At 30.9% G+C, this 18,285-nt stretch overlaps 7 protein-coding genes across 7 annotated transcripts; 3 read left to right on the forward strand and 4 right to left on the reverse strand.

Annotated features, from left to right (window-relative positions):
- Positions 1–1,459: 1,459 nt before the first annotated feature.
- Positions 1,460–3,559, forward strand: NAEGRDRAFT_45723 (uncharacterized protein; the record flags this gene model as incomplete). The annotated part of the gene is made up of 1 exon (XM_002682240.1): positions 1,460–3,559. The coding sequence occupies one exon, from the start codon at positions 1,460–1,462 to the stop codon at positions 3,557–3,559; it is 2,100 nt and encodes a 699-aa protein (XP_002682286.1).
- Positions 3,560–3,691: 132 nt separating this feature from the next.
- NAEGRDRAFT_62334 (uncharacterized protein) lies at positions 3,692–4,720 on the reverse strand (the record flags this gene model as incomplete). The annotated part of the gene is made up of 1 exon (XM_002682439.1): positions 3,692–4,720. The coding sequence occupies one exon, from the start codon at positions 4,718–4,720 to the stop codon at positions 3,692–3,694; it is 1,029 nt and encodes a 342-aa protein (XP_002682485.1).
- Positions 4,721–4,928: 208 nt separating this feature from the next.
- Positions 4,929–5,891, reverse strand: NAEGRDRAFT_62335 (uncharacterized protein; the record flags this gene model as incomplete). Its single annotated transcript, XM_002682440.1, has 1 exon — positions 4,929–5,891. The coding sequence occupies one exon, from the start codon at positions 5,889–5,891 to the stop codon at positions 4,929–4,931; it is 963 nt and encodes a 320-aa protein (XP_002682486.1).
- A 664-nt stretch (positions 5,892–6,555) lies between these two features.
- On the reverse strand, positions 6,556–10,374 carry NAEGRDRAFT_89 (structural maintenance of chromosome 1; the record flags this gene model as incomplete). Its single annotated transcript, XM_002682441.1, has 2 exons — positions 6,556–7,340; positions 7,518–10,374. Coding segments are annotated over 2 exons (3,642 nt in total), but the record flags the coding sequence as incomplete, so codon positions are not given.
- A 421-nt stretch (positions 10,375–10,795) lies between these two features.
- Positions 10,796–11,908, forward strand: NAEGRDRAFT_78053 (retrotransposon gag/pol polyprotein; the record flags this gene model as incomplete). Its single annotated transcript, XM_002682241.1, has 1 exon — positions 10,796–11,908. One exon carries the CDS (start codon positions 10,796–10,798, stop codon positions 11,906–11,908), a length of 1,113 nt encoding a protein of 370 aa, XP_002682287.1.
- Positions 11,909–14,349: 2,441 nt separating this feature from the next.
- Positions 14,350–16,645, forward strand: NAEGRDRAFT_251 (uncharacterized protein; the record flags this gene model as incomplete). The annotated part of the gene is made up of 4 exons (XM_002682242.1): positions 14,350–15,547; positions 15,588–16,174; positions 16,222–16,347; positions 16,391–16,645. Coding segments are annotated over 4 exons (2,166 nt in total), but the record flags the coding sequence as incomplete, so codon positions are not given.
- Positions 16,646–16,794: 149 nt separating this feature from the next.
- Positions 16,795–17,768, reverse strand: NAEGRDRAFT_30038 (uncharacterized protein; the record flags this gene model as incomplete). The annotated part of the gene is made up of 3 exons (XM_002682442.1): positions 16,795–17,144; positions 17,198–17,627; positions 17,667–17,768. 3 exons carry the CDS (start codon positions 17,766–17,768, stop codon positions 16,795–16,797), a joined length of 882 nt encoding a protein of 293 aa, XP_002682488.1.
- Between the last annotated feature and the right edge of the window lie 517 nt (positions 17,769–18,285).

The following is an 18,285-nucleotide window of genomic DNA, read 5'->3' on the forward strand; positions in this document are numbered from 1 at the left end:
ATTGACAAACTATTTGATCAAGTTAAATTGGTTGAAGATTGTACTTTCATGGAAGAGCTATTAGTGCAGAGGGATTATTACAATATTAAAGTAGGTGATTGGGATACAAATACTATGCTATTGAGTCATGATCATTTATTCACTTTATTTCTGGAAGATGGTTACAAAATTACATTTGTTTGTGAAACTGATGATTACAAAAATAACCCATACATTCCAAGGAAGGGTGAATATCCAATAATTTCAATTCAATTATCAAGCTGGAGATCTGGTTGTTTTATTCTCGATACTAATAGTGTTAATATTACAAAGCCATTAATGAGAGAAGGTATTTCACTTGTTGATTCAAAAAAATATTCAATGTTTTCAGTGTTTGAAGTTAAAATATGTTATGAAGTGATTGATCACAATTTTGAGTCTGAAATCTTTTGCGATTCAATATATATTCTAGTAACAAAAAAGTATGAACAAAAGCTAGAAGCTAATCCTTATTCTATAATGTGGAAAGTTTGTAACAGAAAAGGTTTTGAATCAAATGTTAGAAAGGTGAAGACCCCAAGCTCAACTTACTATCCTGAAATTAGAGGGTTAAAAAATAAGGCCTGCTTTATAGACCAGGGAAGAAAACTAAAACTGCTTACAAGTTTCTATGGTTATAATTATCTAAAAGTAGAGCCTGAAGATTTATATGAATCAGATTTTTGGGACTATATCTATTTTACAAAAGTTTACCCTTCTTGGAATTTTATTGATTCAGATTCCATAGCAAGACTGGAAAATTGTTTTTTGGCTACCTGAAATCTGCGAAGTCAGTTTTTACCAGCTGATTATTTTTAGTCGCGAGTTTTTGATATGGTCTAGCTGGTTTTGACCATCCCAGCGCTGGGATGGTAAGCTTAAAAATTCTCCACCAGCTAGTCTTGCTATGTATTGGAGACTTTGAAGAGGACAATTTGAAACAAGTGATAACTAAAGAAATTAGGGGACGGAATTGGAAATTTGTAGGCCATGCTGAAGATAATTTCTACATTGTTTTAAACTTTACTAGAGATTTACAAAGATTAACCTTGTCAGTATGTGTTGTGAATTACGACAATATTAAAAAGATGATCAACAAGTAGAATGCCTTTTCTTCATAAACAAATTGTTGGATATGGCTATACATTGCTTTCTTTATTTCTGTTTCGTACAGCCATCATACGTTGCACAAAGATTTCATCCCATTATTAGCTGAAATGTAATTGAGTTTGGTATTTACAGCCAGAAAGACTGGAGAGACAATTATTATTATTGAAAATCACTGCACGTCTTTTAAAGTATTCTTTCTTTGGAAATGAAAAGGAAGTAAATAGTCAACTATTTAGTGTTTTTAAATATTGAAAATCCGTTAAATATTTGCTTCCCGCCAAAATTTTATCATTCAATCCGTTACACAAAACAAATCACAACTAAAAAAAAAATGTCCAGTGCAACTCCATCATACACTACTGGTCCGCAACAACAACAACAACAAGAAGACTATATTTTAGAATCCACTTCAGAGGAGATTGAGTTGATAGAAGAAGAATGGGAATTTAATGCTCCAAAATACTTTGACTTTGATAAACTCTCTAGAAAAGCCTTTACTCATCAATCTAAGCCTCCGCATCATCATCATCAACATGAACAAGATGAAGAATTAAATCATAGTAATGCTGATCAATGGTTCTTTACTCCTGATGCTCAACATTTAGAATTTCTCGATCCAAAATATATTGATATTAATAATCAGGCTGATACTAATAATCAACAACAAATGATGATGATGAATAATTATGATAATATTGTTGATATTAGTACCATTTCAAAATATAGTGTTCATCAAGAGTCATTGGGATCATCTACTAATCAACAACAACAATACAATGCAACTACTAATTCAACTCTAGGTACAATTAATGCATTCAATTCTATTAGAATGACACCTGTTAAGAAAGTTAAAAGGAAAGTGTTGGCTAAATTGACCATTCCTCAAACTCCAAATTTTAAAACTGAAAAGAGAATTAGACAACGAAATAATCAATCTAGTAATCAATCTAATAATCAATCACAACAACAATCATCTATTATGAAAGGTGGTAAAATTAATTTAACAATTGTAAAATCCTCAAGACCATCCACTGATTTGAAAACCTTAAAAGTACAAGATAGAGATGATAATATTACTAAATTTAAATCTGTTACTAAAATAGCAAATACTACAACACCTAAACCATTCAAATTCAGAACTGATAGTAGAGTATTAGATACAGATAGAAGTACAGCAATGGTAGCAGGTGGACATTCACCATTCAATAAGAGTATACTTCAAAAGATTAATGATATGAGAAATCAAATACCATCAAGATGGAAACAAACTCCAGATATGGTTACTCCACATAAACCAATGAAGATTACAAAACCAAATTCTTTCAAATTGAGAACTAAATTTAGAAGTCGTACTAATACTACAATGATGACACAAAATGCACAATTGACTACAGCAACATTCAAGGCTAGACCACTTAATAGAAAGATATTTGAAAGTCATGGTGAATTAGGATTATCAAAGATTATGAAGAAGGATATTACACATCCACAAGAATTTAATTTAATGACTGAAGAGAGAAGTAAGAAGAGAAAATTTGATCAATCAAAATTAGAAGAATCGACAAATATCACTACTCAACAACCTCAACAACAATCAAGCGATTTTACAAGACCATTCAAGGCTAGAAAATTAGATAATATTCTATCTGGTAGTTATATGGTACAATCATCTAAAATTATTTCAAAATCAACAACCATTCCAGAATCCCCAAAATTATTAACAAAATCCAGAGCAGGTAATAGGTCTATTTTATTACATAATCATCACCAACACTCTGAAACTAATACTTCCAATTCTTCACAACATTCAAATGTAACATTTAGAGCTAGACCATTACCTACAACTCAACCATTCATTCCCAAAATTACTCATACCATAACAGTTCCACAACCATTTTCACTTGAAACAGAAAATAGAGGAACCATTCATAAGAAACAATTAGATTCTAAATTGAATGAAAAAGATGAAAAGGAAAATACATTACGAGTATTTAAAGCTAGACCAATTCATCACTATACAAATGTAGATACATCAAAGATTTTACACAAACCAGTTACTGTACCAGTTTCACCAAATATTACAAAAGTTAAATCATCATTTAAAGATTCAATTCTTTCCTCAGCATCTGTAGCATCGTCGTGTGTAGCATCAACCATTATTGGACCAAAATTACCACACTCTTTCAAGGCAAGACCAATGCCAGATTTTAATTCATCAACACTCAAGAGTTCTATTACTACTACAAATAATCATAGAAATGTACCAATGGAACCATTTAATCTTGCAACTGAAAAGAGAGGACAAGTTTATCAATCAAAATTCAAAGCATCTGTTCAGTCAATAGAAAGAGTTTCAATTTCTAAAATAGATGATGGTACTTTTACAAGTGTTACTAAACGAGTTTACAATTCAATTCAAAACTTACGTTAAAATATTACAAAGATAATAACATGTATTTGGAACAGATTTTGTGTAAAATTCTGTTAACAATTATATGATAAAGATTATTAAAATATTATTTAATTATTACTAATATTATTTATTATTGTTTAAAGTAACCAATCAATCAAAACGATAACGATTTACTAGTTTCATTTGATTAATATTTAAAGCACCCTGAGTTCCAATATTATTCAAGCTAATATCAAGATTTGTTAATTGTTTCATTTCACTAACGAAAAAGGATCCCAAAGCTTGTAAATCATTTCTACTAATATCAAGATTTGTTAACTGTTTCAATGCTAAAAGATACATAGCACCAAAAGTAATTCTATTTTTGGCAATATTAAGAATTTTTAACTGAGACAATTTACCAATACATTTAGCACCGTTATCTTTAATTCGATTATTTTCAATATTAAGATTTGTTAATTGTTTCAATTCACTAATATGTTCAGCTCCATCACTACCAATGTTATTTTCACAAATATTTAATATTGTTAAATGTGGTAATTTACTAATATAGTAAGCACCTTCAGATCCAATAAAATTAGAACTAATATTAAGATTAGTTAATTGAATCATTTTACTTATACTTTCAGCACCACTAACACGAATATTGTTTTTGTAAACTCCTAAATATTGCAATTCTTTCAATTGATTAATATAATCCAATGCTTTCTCGTCAAATTTCAAATTAGAATATAAAGAAATATGTTTTAACTTTTGTAAACGAGTTAAATATTTGGCACTTTCTAAATTAATTCTATTATAATCTATTTTAAGTAGTGTTAATTGTTTCATATTATCACAAATAAATTGTAAATTATTAATATCAATATCATTACAACGACTATTATTATTTACTATTAAAGTAGTAATATTCTGTGATAATTGCTGAGGTAGTGATTGCTGAGTTTTCTTTAAACTAAAACATGTAAATGAAAAATTTCTTATTCTTTCCATAATAATATTAAACCATTGTTTTGAGACTAATAAACCTGTTTTCATTAAAAAGTGAAAATCACTATGAAAAGATAAAATTTCATAAACAATATCATTGTACAACTGAACTTCTTGCTTCTTATTTACTCTAGATGGAACCAACTTCTTGTTCTTTTCATTATTAAGAATAGTATACTTATTATTCATGTTTATTAAGCTGTTCAATAACTTGTTCGGCTGTTAGAGTTTCACCTTTTTTTTAATAATAAATTTATTTTTAAAAAAGTTAGAAATATTTTAATGGATGCAATTTTGTTTGGAGGTTTGTTAAAAAGAGCAGCAGCAACATCCATGGATGGAAAATTGTATTAATTATTATATAAATTTATAATAGTATTTTTAAATATTTTACAATTTAATCTAATAAATCTTGAACAGTTTCTAAAATGAAAGGTGAATCATGTTTTAAATCCATTCTCTTGGTTGGAATTTTAAATGGTAAATTTAATTTACAATATTTATCTAAATTTTCATTATTTACTTCCTTTTCTTGTGAATTATTTTCTAAATTATTTTCTGAATTAAAATTATTTAATTTAAAAATAACTCCAAGTTCATAATTTGAAATATATAATTGTGTTCCATTTTTTTGTAATTTACCCAAAGCAGGTTGACTCAAATTGTGACTTCCAACAAAAATATAACCATTTTTTAAATTTTCCAAATGTAGTAATATTTTAGAGTGTGCTAAATGATTTGCCTGATTTGGTGAGTAGTGTGTCATTAAATGTTTTGGAAATGTTGAAGTTTCAAATGTTTTACTTTTTAAATGTATCATTCCACCACATCTAAGTCCAAAATGACTTGAAGATACACTTTCCAAACTAGGAAATACTATATTAAAATTATTACAATCTTTTAAATAAAAACTTGAACTTAATTCTTTAATCCAATCTAAATTCATTGATCCAATACTTGACATTTGATAATATAATGGTGATTGTTTTAAATTTAATATTTCATTTTTAGTAAAATTCATTCTTTCAATTGCTTTTTTAATTGCTAAATGTCCATATTTATCTTTTTCTATATTTGTATGATATCCAGGAATTGAAGGTATTAATTCACCTTTAGCATTTGAATAATCATATTTTCTCAAAAAATTACCTGGAATACCATCTGTTAATTTTGTCCAAAATTCAACAAGTGTATTTTCAAATTGATTTGTATTATTATTAGATATATTTTCCTTTTTAGGAAAGTCTTGTATCCAAATACATTGTTTAAAAAAGCTCCAATCAAAGTCAGTTAAATTAGCAGATGAAACAACAATTCTAATAAAATCATCAAATTCGATAATAAATAATTTAGCATGCATATTAGAATAAGCACCTAATAAAGAAGGATGACAAACACAAACAGGACATGATCCTATTTTTAGAAATTCCTTTCCTTTTTTTTCTTCTTTTTGATTCCAATGTTTTGAAATAGTAATTGGTAATTCAAATTTAGTAAATGGAATGATTGTTTTTAAAAAATCAAAATCTAAACAATAACTTGATAAAAATAAACTTTTAGCCTTTTCAATATTTAATATTTCTTTTAGAGTAATTAAATTTCTAGAATTATTAGAATCATTAACTAGTTTGTTAAAATAAATTTCATTTCCATTATATTTTAATGATTTACTTGATGATGAATTATTTGAAATATTGTTACTATTTGATGTGGTATTGGTTGATTGTTTGGTTGATGATTTGGATGAAGATGTAATAGAAGAGGAATTTGATTGTTGTTGTTTTTTATCGGATGATGGTTTTGATTTTTTATAGGATACTAATTGAATTGCTTCATCATCACTACTTTCTTCATCACTACTGATAATGTAGACTGCTGATCTTTTCATATTTTTTAATTTATTGGCGCCAAACTTTTTTGAAGTTCGAGTAAAATTTCGAATTGACTTGCATAATAAAAATTTTTAAGTTTTTGAATAGTAATTTTACAAATAATTATTCTTCTACTTCTGGTTCATCTTGTTGTTCATCATATTGAGACAAATCTATTGTTAAAGTCTTTGAGGACTTGGTACTAATATCTCTCATAATACCAACCAAAGACTTGGCATCAGTGTAAAAGTTTTCTTTCAATGAAATGATAATAAATTGACACTTCAAATCAGTTAGACCATTCACAGAACGTTTGATATAATTGGCAACCTTATTAACGTTAACATTGTCGAGAGCAGCATCAACTTCATCAAGAATGTAGAATGGAGATGGATTATATTTGTGAACAGAGAAAAGTAAAGCAAGAGCAGCAACAGTCTTTTCACCACCACTCAATTGTGCCATATCTCTGTAACGTTTAAGAGGTGGCATGGCATTAAACTTAATTCCGTGCAAGTATGGCTCATCAGTATCTTCCAATAACAAATAGGCTGTACCACCAGGTGTCTTGTCAGATTTTGTCAAGTCTTTGTAAATACTATCAATGGATTGAGAAATTCTATCATAAGCTTTCATGAAGGCTTCCTTTCTCTTCTTCTTGACTTCTTCAAAATCTTTCTTAATCTTAGTTGTATCTTGTCTAGTTTGCTTATATTCTTCGAGGGTATCTTTGTATTTCTTAGAAATGGCATCATATTTACCAACAATGGCTGTAGTTGGAGCTAATCTTTCAATTTCTTCTTGAAGTTCAAGCAATTTGTTTTCAAAGTCCTTTTCAATGGCTTCATATTCCTTGATATCTTTGAGATTTCTCTTTTCCTTTTCAATGCTAGAGAAATCGAGAGTGACAAATTCTTGAGAGAGGGATGATGTTTCTTCTTGTGTTTGAGAAATTGGGAAAGACTCACTGAATCTGAGTTCTCCTTGAACTTCTTCTCCTTCTGAGTATTTTCTCTTCTTTTTAGATTTACCTGCAGATTTACTTTGCTTTCTCTTCTTTCCGTCTTCTTCTTCGGATTCTTCTTCAGATTCCTCTTCAGACTCTTGAGTTGAACTTAGTTTACCCTTGATGGATGGCAATTCAATTTCTTCTAATTTACATTTCATGAACATTTCTTGTCTCCTATTTCTGAGTTGTTCAATTTGATTTTCCTTAGCTGTGATTTGTTTAGCCAACTTGATGAGTTCATCATAAACAGATTGTAAAATCTTCTTCAATTCATTCATTTCAGTTGTCTTGTCATCTACTGAAGATTGTGACGATTTCATTTCTTCAAGTGCTTTCTTAAAGTCTTTCTCGATAGAAATTAATTCAGTTTCAAGTTTCTTGCACTTATCCTTCTTTTCACTCAAGGTCTTTTCTTCCTTTTCAACATCCTTTTCTAATCTATCGAGTGATGTTGTAATATCTCTCTTCTTGATCAATTCTAGTTGATTGGTAAGTCTTGAAATCATAGTTTCGAATCTAGATCTTTCCTTATCAGCATGTTCTTCAGCCTTCTTCTTCTTATTTTCATAATCTCTAATATTCTTAACACCAAGCTTCTTAGATAAATCAGCAAAGATACCTTCTTCAATTTCAGCAATTTCACCTTCAATCTTTTCAATTCTGCTATCAAGTGATGAAATCTTAGTGCTTAAAGTGTTAATTGTTGGTTCTTCGGCCTTGATTTCCTTTTCAATATCTCTCAATTCAGAATCAACATCAGCAATCTTCTTCTTTGTAAAGTCGACATCAGTTCTGACAACAAGTTTACCTTCAAGTTGTTTGATTTCAATTTCAAGTCTTGACAAAGTAGCACTATCAGAGGCTTCTTCTCTTGTAAGATTTTGAACATCTGAAACAAGCTTATCTCTGTCATTCTTAAGCTTTTCAATATCACTTTCCTTAAATCTGGAAGTTCTTGTTCTGACATCAGCCAAACCACCTGTAACCATACCTGATTTGCTAATAACAGTACCATCAACGGTAACACCTTTAACTTTGAAACCTAAACCTGCATCATCATCAAAACAAATTGATGTTGCTTCATCATATGTATCACAAACGATAGTGTTGCCAAGAGCATACTTAAATATCTTATCAACCTTATCTTCATATGTGATAACATCAGTAACAAGTTTAGCACTAGAGTTTGGAATCTTTCTCAACTTTTCATTGACCTTCTTAGCTTTGACAGAATCAATTGGAATGAAAGTACAACTTCCAAGTCTTTGTTCTTTCAAATACTTGATACATTCTAAAGCTGTCTTTTCAGTTTCACAAACAATCGAATTCAAATGTTTACCAAGTGCAACATTAACAGCAACATTGTACTTTTCACGGGTGATTGTGAATAAATCACCAACTTTACCTAGAACACCTGGGAATAAACGTTTCATACCTTCGAGTGCTTCCTTGAATCTTAATTCTCTTTCACTGTCTCTCTTTTCAACTCTAGCTTCTTTCAACTTATCTCTAATTTGATGTAATTCGTCTTCGGATTTTTGCTTTTTTCTAGCCTTTTCAGTAGTTGACTTGGTGAGTTCATCCTTCTTTCTATTCTTCTCATCTAATTCAGTTTCTAAAGCTTGCAAAGATTCTTCCAACTTTTCAAGTCTCTTTTGGTTGGTCTTCTTTTGATCATCAAGTTGCTTTTTTCTTTCTTCGAATTGTTCAACTTTTTGAAGTACAGTTTTTTGAGATTCAAAGAGAGTATTCTTTTCACCAGTGAGTGTTGAAAGTTCTTGTCTCAAACTCACAGTTTCTTCACTAGCTTGAACTTTACGTTTGTTATATTCCTCAAGATCAGCACCAGAAATTTTAATTTCTTCGGAACTTTCTTCTTTTAACTTGGCTTCCATTTCATCTCTTTCTTGTTCTAGCTGCTTAATTTCATCTTCCAATTTTTCAACATCTTTAGTATGTTTGTCTAATTGATTCTTCTTTTTATCCATTGACTTGGAACGATTTTTAAGACTATTCTCCAAATGGTTAATTTCAACTTTCAATGATGCCAAAGATTCTCTCTTCTTTGTGACATCATCCTTTTGTCCTTTAACTTTGCTTGTAGCCAACAGGTTTTGTTTTTTCAATTTAGCCATTTCCTTTTTCTTTTCATTGATTTCTTCGTTGGTTGTGTCTTGCTTTGATGATAAGTGACTCTTTTCCTTGTTGAGACGGGTCAATTCAGATTTATATTTACGAATATCCTTTTCAATATGATACAATTTCCACAAAACAAAGTTTGCTTGGAGTTCTGTATGTTCAGCTGTTGCATCATCAAATCTGTCAGCATCTTTCTTTTGATTTTTAAATTGAGTCTTTTCTGTACTAATACCCTTCTTCTTTTGGAAATTTGTAATCAACTTGTTATTTGATTGTTCATATTCTTCTTTTAGGCGATCATATTCTTTCTTATATTCTTCAGATCCAGAAATTTGTTCAAATAATTTAGTTAATTCTTGTGGTGATTTAGAAGCAACATTTTCTACATCACCTTGAAAAACTAAAAAGTTTCTAGCCTTTGTTAAAATACCAAAGCTCTTCAATTTCTTTTCATAGTCTGCTGCTTGCACAACCTTCTTATTAATTTTATATTCTGTTTGACCTTGTGATGAAATAGTTCTTGTGAATTCTACTTCGGCTCCTTCCTCTTCTTCATCCTCTGGAGAAGTTTTAAAAACCAATTTAACATAGGCTGTTCTATTTTGTTGTGTAGCAAGACCGTCACCATTGAAAATCAATTGTTTTAAATGTGAAGAACGCAAATATGTTGCTCTGAGACCCATAACGAAACTGATGGCATCCATCAAGTTACTTTTACCACTACCATTTGGACCAATCACACAAGTAAAGTCATCAAAAGGACCAATGATTTGTCTTCCTTTGTATGATTTAAAGTTTTCTGCTTCAATTCTTACGATTTTGCCGTGATTAGTTGAATCGTTAGATTGTGATTGACTTGTTGTTTGGCTCATTGTTTAATAAATAAATTAATTGTTGTTTGTTCGTCGATCTAGTAATGTTAATTATTTAGGCTGGTGATGATGTTAAAGCCTTTTGATGAAATCGACTAATTCTTAGGGTGATACACTTTATCAGTGATCGTTTTTGAATATTTTTTTTTGTGATTATTTTTCTTCTTGGCGCGAAATGCTGTGAATTTGGCGGGAAACTTTTCTATTATTTAAAAGAATTTTTAAATCTTAGAAATCATTTTGTTACTGTGAAGATATCCTTAAGTATTAGATAGAACAAGTTTATCAGTATTAGAATATTAATTCTGTTGTTGTATTTTATCACACTAAACTTGGCGCTCTTCAAAATACAATTTAAATTTAGCCTTAAAAAATGCTCAAACAACCAACAACAAAACCATTGGCTATTGTTGGGGTCAATAATAATCAACAACAGAGAAGAGTTACACAGAGTAATTTACCTCAACGACAAGCTGTCTCTTCATCATCACGACCATCGACATCATCCCGAACACCACAACCACCAACAAATTCAACTAGGAAAACCACATCAAACAATAATCATCAGACAAACAATAATAGACTTCGACAACAATCAGCACACAACGTTCATACAACATCTAAAAATTCTAAAATACCTGATAATAGAAGTTCTTCTAATGAACCTCTTATTAGATATCACAATTTGGATGATGAGGAACCGGAAACTTTGGATGAAGAGGAAGAAGATATTCAAACAGTATCTGTGATCCCTTCTTTTGGAAGAAATATATTTCATCAACAACGAGTTAATATCAATGGCGATTCAGTAATGAAAATTAGATCACCAATAATACAAACCCCTGTAAATATTCCATCAACAGAACAAAAAGTAGTAATCAAACCACCAACAAAGTTGACTGATTCAATAAGTGCCCTCACTAAACAATATAGAAAACTGGGCGATTTCCCATTTCAACCAACAATACAACCTGAAAAACAAGAAAGCTTTTCGGATGAGTGGTCAAGGAAAAAACAAGCTGCATTAGAAAGGAGAAAAAACAAATCGAGGAATGAATATCTTGCAAGAAAAGTAGTTGATCATTGGAAATGGTTTGCAAGAAAAGGATTGGATGAAATTAAGGCCAAAAATAAGAGGAATATCGTTTTAATATTCAAAACATTTCAACATTGGAAAAGAAGAAAAGAGGAAAGAGATAATTTATGGAAAAAAGAATTTATTGTACAAACAAGACAAAAGTTCACTTTGATGCAAACCTATTTCAATCAATGGTTGACTCAATTGGAAATATCGAGAGAAAGAGAAGAACTCTACACAGATAGAGCTTACAGTTTTTTGAAACGAAAATTGGAACACAAAGTGTTGAAATCTCTTAAATTATTTGTTCTGCAAAGAAAAGAAAGAAGAGAAATTATTGATATAGCTGATACTTTTGCAAATAGAAGAATCATTAAGGGCTCACTAAGAAAAATTAAGGAAGGTTAGTATATTTCAATTACAATAATAAGGACTAACATATGATAGTTAAAATAATGCAGGATAAGGACACAGCAGCTGATCATTTCTGGCAACATCAACTATTCATTAAAACAATAAGAAGTATTAAAATGTATATAGGAGAAGAAAATTACAACAAGGAATGTTTGGCACTGGAGTTTTTCAATAATAATCTGAAATCAAAATCACTGAAATCACTTGCCCTGTACTATAGAGCCAAAGAGCTCAAAAGAAAAACAATTGAACAGAATAATATGAAAGCTGATAATTTCTTCAAAGATCGTCACATTCAAGAATACTTTAAAGCTTTGCAAGATTTTTGGCAAAGTAGAAAACAAAAACAAATCAGAGAGCAAACCTCATTTACTTATTACAGAAATACTAATGTCAAGAATTTCTTTGGATATTGGAAAATGTGCAGTTCAAATTCAATCCATTTCAAGGAGTTGGAGGTATGTTGATTATTAAGGAAATTGATTCAAATAACTTATTGCTTAGTCAATCATCCAAAAGAAGGAAAGAAAGGCTCTTTTAAAAGAGTTTTTTTCTCAATGGAAAGAAAAATTAAATGGGAAAAATCTCATGCTCAATATGGAATATGAAGCTAAACGATTTTATGACCACAGTATCAAATGCAGAGCCTTTATAAGTTTGAAAACTGTAAGTTGAACACCATGATATTTCTAATATCGATTAGTATAATAATTTTAGGCAAGAAAAAGAAGAATCAAAAAACAAATCAATTAGTTTTAATTCGTTTTCAGTTGTGTATAAGGCATTCAGACATTGGAAGGTAAGTTGTTTGAAGAAGTTATTACTGATGAAATAATTAGACAAAATTTGAATTAGAGAGAGATAAAACATCAGAAAAGAATAGGATTGTTGATAATTTGATTAGAACCAAAAACAAGCAACTTATACTGAAAGTAATAGCCAATCTAAAGTCTCATAAAAATAAGAAAAAGGCCAAACAAAATGAAGAAGATAAGAGAGTTATGGAACTACGAAAGATATTACAAAGAAAAAAGATGGAAAGAATTCTTAAATCATGGAAAGATTATCAAAATTACAGAACACAAAGAAGAGTTGATTATGAAAGAGCAGTTATGCACTATCAAAGAATTCAAAGAGAGAAATCAATGAAACAACTCTACGCATACATGTTATACAAGAGAAGGAAATATTGCCTCTATGAAAAAGCTGAAAAATTCACAATGAATCACTCAATCAAGAACATATTTCAGTATTGGTTTGGAATAGTGGATGACAGATTGAATACTAAATGTAAAATCAAGAAGGCTGAGTTTACTTTCTCTAAACATTTAGCCAAGAAAACCCTTCGTTCCTTTAAGAATTATGTTTATTACAAAAGAGCCAAATCCAAGTTAGAAATTGAAGCTATGGAAAATAGAAAAGCACTCCTAATGAGAAGAGGCATGATACAGTTAATGGAAAGTTCCTTTGAGGAAAAAACAAAACGAATGAACATGATTGAAAGGTTAAATCTTAAAAGTACTGCTGAAGATCTGAAGAAAATTGAAAAATTTGCTAGGCATTGGCTTTATATTACAATAAGAAATGCTCACAAGAGAGGATCTGGTCTTTTTAGTGGATACAGAAGTTTGACCATTCAAAACACCAAAGAAGAGGAACCATCCTCAAACAAATTTGATAGAGAACCTACAAGTCAACTAAAATATCCAAAAAGAAGAGCTTCTCCAAGAAGACCATCAGATGTTGATCGTCTAAAGTTTAATGATTCAAATTCTGTTACAATGGCCCCACCATCAAGAGTCAAGTTTGAAAGTTTTCCTTCTCCTAGTGAGACTAGTAGTATTTCAAGTGAATTGCTAGAACAAGAGGAATTAGTCAGTAGAATTGAGAGAATTGAAAATCTCTCCTCTGTTGTAGAAGAAACAAATAACAATATAACTGAAGAACCAGTTTATACGAATGATACAAGCACTACTGAAGAACAAGAGGCTATCCTTCTTCAGGTTGATAAAATCAAATCCATTCTTGAAGAATTTGATAATAATTGGACACCAGTATACGAATTTGAGAAGGAAAGAAGAAAAGCCTTGAAGGAACTCTTAGATCTCGAAGAAGATGTTTCCATCATGCAAGAGTATGCAACTGAATTGTCGCACCTAGAGAAGAGAGCAAAAACCTATTTGAAATTTAAGCGGGAAGAACTTCCAAAGCTTTTGAGTCAATTACATGATTGTCTACATTCTGTGTTGCCGCTTTCTGAATAAAAAAAAATAGCCTTAATCATCATGCTCAATCAACCACTCAACCCACAAGATTCATTTTTGAGTCGATCAACCTCGGGTAAAATTATGAGAACGCCAAGTCGATCAAAGAGAACATCAACAACTCCTCTTTCTTCATCAACTAGTACTCCAAGGAGAGGAAATCAAGAGGCTAAAGGTGCTACATCATCCACAGCTGTTAATATTGTTGCTATTTTGGACAACCCGGCAAGAGATGTAGGCTTTGCTGTTTTCAATATGAGAACGAATTCAATCTTCCTCACTCAGTACAATGAAGGATCAAGCTACATCAACACTTGTAATATGTTGAAAGTGTATGAACCATCCGAAGTACTTTTTCCTAAATCTTTGTTTGATTCGAAACTAGCCTCTATCGTCAAGCAAGAATTAGAATCTAATGCTGATAATCAAAATAGTGCTGCAAAGGCTAAGGTAACCTTCATTGCTAGAAAACTCTTCAATGAGAATAAGGGAGTTGAAATAATAGACACCCTAATGATGGATGATAATGCTTCTATCAAATCCGATACAATTGCCAAATATTTGAGTGTTAGTTCCCTCTCTGCTGTTGTTCAATATGTTGAATTCATTCAAGAGTTAACATTTCAACCAAGAAGTCTCCGAATTAATTATGTTGCTTGTGATGGACATTTAATGCTTGACTCTGCCAGTATTTCTTCCCTTGAAATTGTTAGAAGCCTCAAATATGGAAACTCTCATTGTACACTACTCTCACATATTGATAATACTAAGACACCAATGGGAAAGAGAATCATTAGATCAAATATTCTTCAACCATTGCTTGATGTTAATTCTCTCAATGCCAGATTAGACAGCACTGAGGAGATATTGTCCAAGGAGAAAGAGTTTTTCGAAATTGGAGCTCTCCTTGCAGAGTTTAGTTCCATTGATCTGAGTCATCTATTAACTCAATTCACTCACACCAGAAAGAATGCGAGAGGTTCTTGCCACACTCTTGTACTCAATATTATTAGCTTGAGGAAGATGTTGAGTAAACTCCCCAAACTAGAAAGTTGCATGAGAGAGTATAATACTCCAATCCTCCAAGCAATTTGTAGTGCTCTCAAATTCCCTGAAAATGAATCTCTTCAAGAAGAAATGGACGAGATAATCAATGAGAAAAGCATTCTTAGTTGTAAAAACAAACAGCAACAAATTATCTTTGCAGTAGCTCCTGAAATTGATGCTCTGTTGGATATTGGAAGAAAGAAATACATTGAGACTGTTGAAGAAATCCACGAACATCACAAGCATTGCCAATCAGAGGCAGGAATTTCCTCTCTCAAGTTAAAATACAATGTAAGAAGAGGATATCATTTTAGCATTGAAGGTAATTATACATTTCTAAATTGATTCTTAACATTTCAAAGATAAAAATGGAGAGTCACACAAAATGTTCATTCAAAAGTCAAAGAAAGGAAAACAAACTCACTGCTCCACCCAAGAATTGAACTCCCTTAATGTTAGATTGAAGGAAATTATTGATGAAATCTACCTAATGACAGATTTGGTTGTGAATAGACTTGTAGAATCCATTAGAAATCATTTGAGTCAACTTTACAAGCTGAGTGAGTCCATTGGATTATTAGATATGCTTTATAGCTTTGCCACCTTAGTTACTCTATCCAACAATTACGTGAGACCAGAGTTTTGTAGCGAGGGACCAATAGCCATCAAACAAGGAAGACATCCTGTCATGGAGAAGCAACTTCAAGGCCAATATGTTCCTAATGATACCTTTATGGCCGAATCATGCAACTTTCAAATAATAACTGGAGCCAACATGAGCGGCAAGAGCACATATCTTAAACAAATAGCCACTATTCAGATACTAGCTCAAATTGGAAGCTTTGTTCCATGTGCTTTTTGCAATTTAAGAATTTGTGATAGAGTATTCACCAGAATTGGTAATAATGATAGTATTGAGAGCAATAGCAGTACATTCATGGTAGAAATGGTATGTTACCAATTGTTTTAAACTTTTAAATCTTATCTATCATTTAGAAAGAGGTAACCAATATTGTTCAAAATGCAACAAACAAAAGTCTAATAATTATTGACGAACTAGGAAGAAGTTCAAGTAATATTGAGGGAACTTCAATTGCTTGGAGTATTGCAGAACATTTGAGTGTAAGTTTTACAAATTCAGCTTCATTCTTAGTTATTAAATTAGTCAATCAGAGCCTATTCTCTCTTTGCAACACATTACACAGAATTGAGTGATTTGGAGAGCTTGTATCCAAATATTAAAAATTCACATCTCAGAGTAACAACCACACAAGACGGTGAATTAAACTACTTGTATCAAATCCAACCTGGTAACTGTAGTGAAGACAGATATGGTATTAAGCTTGCAAAAATGCTTGGTCTCTCTTCCAAGATTATCACTGAAAGTGAGCATATTCTCGATGAATTACTCCAGCAAAAGCAAAAACCTCAAAGAAATACTGAGGATATTAAGCAAAGAAAAATAGTATTTAGTATTGCATCTAAATTAATTGCCCATTCTGATGCAGGAATTGACAGTTTCAAAGAAATAGTACAGAAATTACAATCAACTATAAATGTTCAACAAAATTAGGAATCAAATTTTTGGAACATTTGTGAACAAAACTCGAAACTGCCCAAAGTTAACACTGCAGCAGGTACAACTCTCACTAAATTAGCTCCCATTCCACGATAAAATCCTCTATATCCTTCTTCATGCCAAATTCTGTAAATAGCATCCCTCATTCCTTTATATGGTTCATAATTAGCTCCTGTTTGAATATTTTTACCATGTCCATGATCTTGTAATCTAGATCTCAACACTTCGTGAGGATATGCAATCATACTGGCTATAATCTTACTAACAGAACTGGCTATTAAAATATCAACTGTTGAATTATGTCTCTTATCATGATCTTTCAATAATCTTTTCAAATATTCTATTCAAATATAATCATTAGATAATTGTTGATTGAATGAAACAAAAACATACCATAAGTTGGGAATTGTACACCAACGTGAATTAAACCAAATAATGAAGGAGCTAATCCTCTATATAAACCTCTAATGCCTTCAGTTTTGAAAATTTCACTCAAGGCATGAAAAGTTCCAGTATATTTCTTTTCTACTTGTGTTTGCATTCTAGTTTTTACAACCCACATAGGTGATGTTATGAATGAAGTAATAAATCCACTGAGCATCGAACTAAAAACGTGATTTAAATGTACATGATTTGAAAGTAAAGCACTCTTTCCGAATGACTCTTTAAAATGTTCATATGATGTAAAGTAAATTGCCCAATTCGGAACATATCCCAATAAATTTGTTCCTAATCCTTTGTATAAACTTGTAATTCCTTCGTGTTTGATCATGTGTTTCATTGTTCCTAAAATTCCTTTCGATTTTTGATATTTTGGTATATGCTGATTAGATAAGTGAGTATAGTGAGTTGGTATTTTGACAGGAATTCTTTGAATGATTAAACGTGTTTTAACTACATCGAGAGGTGCCAATACTATGGTTGATATTACACCTGACATACTTCCAGCCAATGCATTAACCATCTTTTGATGATGAGCAGAATTTGTATTCGGAAGGGTTGATAAAAGTAAATTTGTAATTGATGATGAAGAAGATGACAATGGTAATGAATCATTCATATCACCAATAGCTGCTTGTTGCTGCTGTTCACTGCTACTACTTGTTGATGATGGATTCATTTTTCTTATTATTATTGATGATATTAAAATATTAATGATGATGAACTGTTAATGATGACAATGATGATAATGGTAATGGTGGAAGAATCTTAGGGTTAGACTGTGCTATTGTATTGAAGAGAGAGAAGGTTCGAGAGATTGTGGCTATCTATGAATAGCAGATTTATATCAAATATTGGCCGACAACCTAGAAGTTTAATTAATATCAAGGCTACCTCAAGAATCCTTCAATTTTTTTCAGTGTTTTATATTAATCCAAACATTCAAAAAGAATCCTTTTAATATGTTGATGAGAGAATTGTTTTTTACAAGTTCAAAATTGATTAGAGAAGTAAATTGATTAATCATGATTTCAATTAAA

The sequence above is a fragment of the Naegleria gruberi genome (genome assembly GCF_000004985.1).
Source record: "Naegleria gruberi genomic scaffold NAEGRscaffold_3, whole genome shotgun sequence".
Lineage (NCBI taxonomy): Eukaryota > Heterolobosea > Eutetramitea > Acrasida > Naegleriidae > Naegleria > Naegleria gruberi.